Source organism: Temnothorax curvispinosus, unplaced genomic scaffold, assembly GCF_003070985.1.
Source record: "Temnothorax curvispinosus isolate PA1 unplaced genomic scaffold, ASM307098v1 QBEX01018380.1, whole genome shotgun sequence".
Taxonomy (NCBI): Eukaryota; Metazoa; Arthropoda; class Insecta; order Hymenoptera; family Formicidae; genus Temnothorax; species Temnothorax curvispinosus.
Window position 1 is genome coordinate 1 of NW_020228160.1, and position 6,988 is coordinate 6,988.

A 6,988-nucleotide genomic window follows, 5' to 3' on the forward strand; every position below is an offset into this window, starting at 1 on the left:
CTTTAAGGGTTGGTTTATAATAGCCGTAACCGTTGATTTAAGCCGTAATTTTTAAGAAATTGATCAATCACAGTCGATTATTCTTCTCACATTCGACTGTGATTGGTCAATTTCTTAAAGATTACGGCTTAAATCAACGGTTACGGCTATTATAAATCAACCCTAAGGTGAAATTTCATGGGCAGTGAAAAGTAGCAGCAGATCGTACTGATTGGCTACAAAATAGAGAAGTTCTAGAAACTCGAGAACTTCTCTATTTTGCAGCCAATCAGTACGATCTGCTGCTGCTTTTCACTGCCCATGAAATTTCACCTTTATGCTTGTGCAAGGGTGACAAGGGTCTTTCCTCTATCTATGGCTGATCTATGGCCGCGGAATTGGTCGCGTTCGGGCGTCCTCGGGCGTCCTCGGGCGTCCTCGGGCCCCCGCGAACCTATGTACTTGTTGCGCGTTCGCGACGTTCGCGTGCGCACTGTGCGGAGCTTAGCGCCGCGGAGCCGCCGTCCAACGCAAGGAACGGAGTCGCAGACGACGCAGGACACGCACGTACGCACGCGGGACGGAAAACATGGCGAGCTATCACAAGCCGGAGCTGAAGACCATCCAGGAGCTGCGGGACATCGCGAACAAGCTGAGGATTCACGCGATCGAGGCCACGCAGGCCAGCAAATCCGGGTGAGTCTGCCTTCCGAATCCGCGTTTCCCTAACCATCAGCGACGTCGGCGACAATACAAACGAACACGGTCGTCCCGGCAACTCGCGACCGGCGAACGCGACTCGCGATCGCCGGACGCCGGCGCCGTCGGTGGCGTCGGTCCGGGTGACGATGATAAGCGAGAACGTGCCGCGCGCGCGCGCGCGCGCGGTTGCGTGACATAGGCTGCGGTCCACTTGACGCTACAAATGCTTCGAAGCATTCCTCTTCTCTTTTCTTTCAATGAAGAAAGAAGGAGAAGAAGAACGCTCCAAAGAATGTTTGTTCTTTTTCTAGCGTCAAGTGGACCGCGGCCTTAATATGATGTAATCGCAGCTTCGGAAACTCCCGCGTGAACGTTATCGATCGACGCGACCGTTGAAACGTCGCGCTTCGTTTGCACTTTGTGCGTATAACGACACAAGTTACTCATACTCATACTCGCTACTCATCCTCTAGCGTCTCGTGAGGCGGTGAGGTGACGGGGGACGAGAAGGGGGTGCGGAGGGCGGAGGACAGCTAGAAAGAGTCCGACACGCGTTACTCGGTCGCGCGCTCTCAATGCATTTAACAATTAGATAATTAATTAAGAAGTATTTATAGCCTTAAGGAGTATGTATCTATGTATATGTAGCTTGTCACACGTATATATTTATGGTCCAATAGCATCCTCGCGACTTCTGATAAGAGCGTCGCGTTAGTTACGCCTATAAACGTAACGCGGCTAGTTCATAATTAATATGAATTGAAGCGCGAGAGCTATGTAACGCGGCGAACGCTGATTCAGCCCGATCGTACGATTTTTTTAACAGTCAAGTATCATTCGCGTTGTTCTGTTCTCCGGAAGGAGTTTTGATCTTCCGTGTGAAAACGATCGAGAGATCGAGCGTATTTCCGTGAAAACGGAGCCTCCGAATGTGCATCGAGATCAATGTAGTTTCTGTTTAGATTCCTATACTTTGCAATCGGGCGAGAATGAGATCTCCCTATTCGTCGGTGATGAACAGGAAGAGTGCAGTCGATGTAAATTACACGTTGTGTATCTGGAGCAGGGATAGATAATCTAACTCGGTACAATTTCATTGATCGACGTGCATGCATCGAACGGAAGAAACGGAGAGTGGAAAAAACATACGCGCGCCGCGTGTCCTTTTTGAACTTAACAATTTGCGAGCGTGACGTGTGATTTATTTACTCATAATACTTAGATGCTAGATTTACATCGCGTATTAGATCGAGCTAAGGTGTAAAATTCACTCACGCTATATCCTCGACTTTTTCTTATCGCGCTGCCGCCGCCGCTGGTATGTCTTGGCGGCGATCTAATTTAAGAAATCGCTAGCTCATTAGTTCTTCTTCCATCTGAGACCGTTTAGCGCGTTCTCACGCTCGACGACCCGCGTTTCCAGTATTTTCCCCATTTTCGTCAAAGTTAGGGAGGAATTAATGGTTTATCATGCCACCGATTGAAGTGAGAGGTATTATTTTATAAAAACTAAAATTAAAGAAAGATTTTTATACAATTTATTTATCTATTACATTCAGAGTTAATGAACTTTTTAGACTTAATGATATAAAAACGTCGTTTGACAACGGAGGGAAAAATTGCGCCGTATATGTATATCTTGTAAGGATATCGACTTGATGAATATCCTTTCTCGTTGATTGTTATTTTATATTCTTCAATTTGTGCACGGATGATTGTAAGAACTAGGTAAGAAGTGAAAAAGTCACGCGCTTGCATTTCTCGAGGTCACGCAGCGCGAAGGAAACGTGATAATGGCAGCGTGTATTAGGTTTTCTAATAAATAATTTACCGTGCACAATTTAAACAGTGAATGTATTAATACAAAAAAATTTGCATGAATTTTACAAAGAGCAAAGCGTTCGTTGAGATGGTACTCTTCAGTGGACGTGTAGATTGTAAATTACACCTTACATTATATTTATGCTACAAATATTAAACCAATTAGTATTTTTTGTTTTCTGTTTAATATATCTTGAAGTACATTAATAATTAATATAACAAGTTGAAACTTTAATTGTAATGTTTCTTCGATAATAATCAGTTCTGTATTGAAATGATTCGAGAACACGCGTTTTTACAAGCTGTTGTGAAGTGTAGGGAGTGTAAAATACACTCAGTGGAGGGTTAATTAGAGCAGAATATTGTATTCTCAAAGTCGAAATTTATTTAACATATATGAAGATTTTCTTACGTAAATTCTTCGATTCCTTTTGTCCTTTTCAAAAAATAAAATAACGGAAACTTGCGTTTATGTAACGTACCTGTGTCTAAATACATTTAAATTGCTGGTATGCAAATCAATTGCTTTACGTATGGCGAACGTTCTGCGGAACTTTACCGTGACGTAAAGTTGCATTTACATACCTTGCCGAATGACTATATACATTATCTACAGTACGATTGGCGGAAACAAGGTGATAAGATCCTGATTTTCCGCACGTTGTCAGAGTTTATCGTTTCGAGTCACGAAGAACCCGAATAATTGGGATAACAATTAAGATAGAGGAACGCAAGTACAAGTGTAATTGATAGCACCGTTATCAGCTAAGGTATAAATTCAAGTAAACGTTATAATTGAAGTGGAAGGATTTACTTGGAAGATGATACTCTGAGATATTAAGGAAGAAACTGTTCAATGTAGAAAGCTCCTCGCGTTAGTATGTTGTTTTGTTTTGGGACACCCTATATATTCGGAACGCTCTATATATCGTCGTCGTCCTCGTCGTCGTCGTCGTTGTGACGAGTTGAAGAGGTAGGGAGATAATCGCGCGCAGTCGGCTCGTTTGCCGAAACTCGTCTCGCCGGCAGTCGCGATCGAACGCTCGTTGTCGTCGACAGTCTCAAAGAACTCTTGGGCGTTAATTCAGTTCACGATGGTGAGAGACACGAACATGGAAAAACTCCAAGATATCGCGAATAAGCTGCGTATCGAGTCCGTGCGAGCGACTGAGGCATCGAAGAGCGGGTATGGCAAGAGATTGTAAATTATTATAATCAGCTAACTACTTGTCTGTCGGACTATCTTGAGTATATCAGGCTCTTTTCCTTACTCAGACAAAATATTATCTGTAATTTTTAATCCGTATAAGTTATATAAGTTAAATAAATTGTACAAAACGTAAAATCACTATTGTGATAGATTCTGTGAATTTGGGGCGATTTTTCTTTAATGCGGTATAAATAGCGAAACTCAAACTCTATTTGTCTCTATTTTTTCCGTTTCTTAGACGACTTTATGTTTTGACTGAAATTATAAATAGCATAATGATAGAAGATAGATTTTATAACATATTTTGTAACAAACATTTATCACATTCATGAATGTCGCAATCGCAACGCTGCCTCTGTGACCCTTCACGGAAAGGGGGGTCGCGTATAATCGAAGATAGGACATTCGGACGATAGATGACTTGTCGATCTGACCTTGCCACGACAGCAAATGATTTTAGAAAAACAGATATCGTTCGATTACGTGAACAGAATTATCGCCTTGCGAACGAATATTTCGAAAAAGAATTATCGCTTGTGAAGAACTTTTTTTTTATTAAGACAATCTGAAATTATAGTTGAATTATTCGGGTTTATTTAATTTTATATAGATTTATATTTTGCTTTGCTCCAGACATCCAACATCATGTTCGTCCATGGCCGAAATTATGTCCGTCCTCTTCTTCCATACGATGCGTTACAAAGTATCAGCACCACGTGATCCGAACAGTGATAGATTTGTCCTCAGTAAAGGCCACGCGGCTCCAATTCTTTACGCAGGTAAATTTACTGATACTTTATTAATTATTGTAGTCACACAGTGAAATTATTATTAATTAAATATTTTAATACATTTCAATATAATAAATTCAATAATATTAATTGTTATAATTTGTTTTAACATTTGCTCATATATCTTTAAATAATTAATTGTTTTATGATATACTTTATATTTCTATTTTATTGTAGCATGGGCGGAAGCAGGCTTGTTCCCGTCTAGCGAGTTACTGAACTTGAGAAAATTCGACAGCGATTTAGAAGGCCACCCTACCCCGAGGCTCAATTTTGTAGACGTAGGAACCGGTTCACTAGGACAAGGTCTCTCAGTTGCCGCGGGCATGGCTTATGTCGGAAAGAATTACGATAAAGCCAGTTACCGGTATGCTATTTGATTTATATTTATATTTAATTAAATTATTGTTTTTATCAATATAAATTAATTATGATATTTAAATGATTTGAATTTGCCACAATTCAAATTTATCTTTTTCTCTCTTATAATTTCTCGATAATGTACAATTATTTATCTTTCAGTGTTTACTGTTTGATTGGTGACGGAGAAGCGGCTGAAGGTTCCATCTGGGAAGCTCTTCATTTCTCATCCTATTACAAGTTGGACAATCTTTGTGCTATCTTTGACATCAATCGTCTTGGACAAAGCGAACCGACCTCGCTGCAACATAACATGGAAGTTTACCGCAAAAGATTAGAGGCTTTCGGTTTCAATGCTTTAGTCGTGGATGGCCATGACGTAGAAGAATTGGCGAAGGTATAGTAATTATATTAATTAATTGATACGATCTTCTAAGCGAATATGAAGTCATGTGCTTAACAAGTCATGTTGTTTTAGGCCTTCCATGAAGCGCAAAATACAAAAGGACGTCCCACTGCCATTTTAGCTAAGACTTTTAAGGGCAAAAACTTCCCTGAGATCGAAGATCAAGAAAACTGGCACGGCAAGCCTCTGGGTAACAAAGCGACTGAAGTTATTCAGGTATATTATACTCTAAAAATATTAATAAATTTATATAATATACAAACAATATATATCGATATTATAAGAATGCATTAAGAATTTTATTACGATATTTTTTAAATATATTTTTTATAATTTTACAGCATTTGAATGGGCTTCTGAAGAACCCTGGTCCTCTCGCACTGCATCCACAAAAGCCGCTTGTAGATGATGCTCCCGTTGTAGCTATCAGCAACGTTACATTGGCTTCACCTCCAAATTACAAATCAGGCGAACAAGTAGCTACTAGATTGGCTTACGGCACGGCTCTTGCAAAGGTTTGTACATTTTTTATATTTTTAACGTGTGTGTGTGTGTCAATAAAATACATTCTCAAAGTGTATATATCTTTTGATTGTTTTATTTCAGCTGGCAAAGAGTAATCCTCGTGTCATAGCTTTGGACGGTGATACAAAGAATTCCACTTACGCCGAGAAGATCAAAGCCGTTGATCCGGCTAGATTTATCGAAGGATTCATTGCCGAACAGAATGTTGTGGGTGTCGCCATTGGTACTGCTTGCAGAGACCGTACCGTCGCGTTCGTATCCGCTTTCGCGACGTTCTTCACCCGTGCCTTCGATCAGGTAAGACGCAAACTATATTCGTGAAATTTAACACGCAATAATAGTGGAAAGATAATAAATAAATGCATAATTAACTTCTGTTACAGATCCGCATGGGTGCGATATCTCAGACGAACGTGAACTTCGTCGGTTCGCATTGCGGCGTGTCTATCGGCGAAGATGGACCTTCGCAGATGGGCTTAGAGGACATCGCGATGTTCCGTGCGATCCCAGGTTCTACCATCTTTTACCCGAGCGACGCTGTGTCAACGGAACGCGCCGTCGAACTTGCGGCTAACACCAAGGGCATCTGTTTTATTCGCACTTCTCGCCCGGCCACGGCCATTTTGTATAAGAACGACGAGCCGCTGGCTGTCGGTAAAGCCAAAGTGGTTAAATCTTCCGCTAAGGATCAGGTGCTCGTGATCGGTGCCGGTGTGACATTGCACGAGGCAATCAAGGCGGCCGACGAGTTGACCAAGGTTGGGATCAACATCCGTGTGATAGATCCGTTCACGATCAAACCCATCGACGCGCAAACCATCATAAAGAACGCCAAAGAGGTTGGTGGCAGGATCGTCACCGTTGAGGATCATTACGCGCAAGGAGGCCTGGGAGAAGCGGTCCAGTCCGCGGTCGCTTTGGAAAGAAACGTAATAGTAAAGAAGCTGGCCGTGCCGGATGTACCGCGTTCCGGTCCGTCAGCGGTACTGCTCGACAATTACGGCATCAGTGCCCGTAACATTGTCGCGGCGGTGCAGGAGATTGTGAAATATTAGTCTCGCAGCTACGGATCGCTGGTTAGATCGACGGGGAGCTGTTTATGTACGAACAATATTCTATTTTTTTTTTCAAAGCACAAATCTCGATGGAGTATACATGGACGAAACATTCCATCTCCTTTAAGACGTTTATATA

The 6,988-nt window shown here is 41.8% G+C and overlaps 1 protein-coding gene across 2 annotated transcripts; it reads left to right on the forward strand.

Annotated features, from left to right (window-relative positions):
- The first annotated feature begins 455 nt into the window (after positions 1-455).
- LOC112468349 (transketolase-like protein 2) lies at positions 456-6,982 on the forward strand. Of its 2 annotated transcripts, none has more exons than XM_025037474.1 (8): positions 456-675; positions 4,346-4,491; positions 4,681-4,870; positions 5,026-5,260; positions 5,342-5,485; positions 5,611-5,784; positions 5,876-6,091; positions 6,178-6,982. In XM_025037474.1, the coding sequence occupies exons 1-8, from the start codon at positions 569-571 to the stop codon at positions 6,847-6,849; spliced, it is 1,884 nt and encodes a 627-aa protein (XP_024893242.1). In that variant the 5' UTR covers positions 456-568; the 3' UTR covers positions 6,850-6,982. The 2 variants fall into 2 exon arrangements, with proteins under 2 accessions (XP_024893242.1, XP_024893244.1); XM_025037476.1 differs by lacking the exon at positions 456-675 and adding an exon at positions 3,514-3,688.
- Positions 6,983-6,988: the final 6 nt, after the last annotated feature.

What these genes read in the sequence shown, in the direction of transcription:
- LOC112468349 (XM_025037474.1), top strand. Translation starts at nt 569, where the DNA reads ATGGCGAGCTATCACAAGCCGGAGCTGAAGACCATCCAGGAGCTGCGG. An exon ending in ACGTAGAAGAATTGGCGAAG is followed by an intron (nt 5,261 to 5,341) that starts GTATAGTAATTA and finishes ATGTTGTTTTAG; the next exon opens with GCCTTCCATGAAGCGCAAAA. An exon ending in AAGCGACTGAAGTTATTCAG is followed by an intron (nt 5,486 to 5,610) that starts GTATATTATACT and finishes ATAATTTTACAG; the next exon opens with CATTTGAATGGGCTTCTGAA.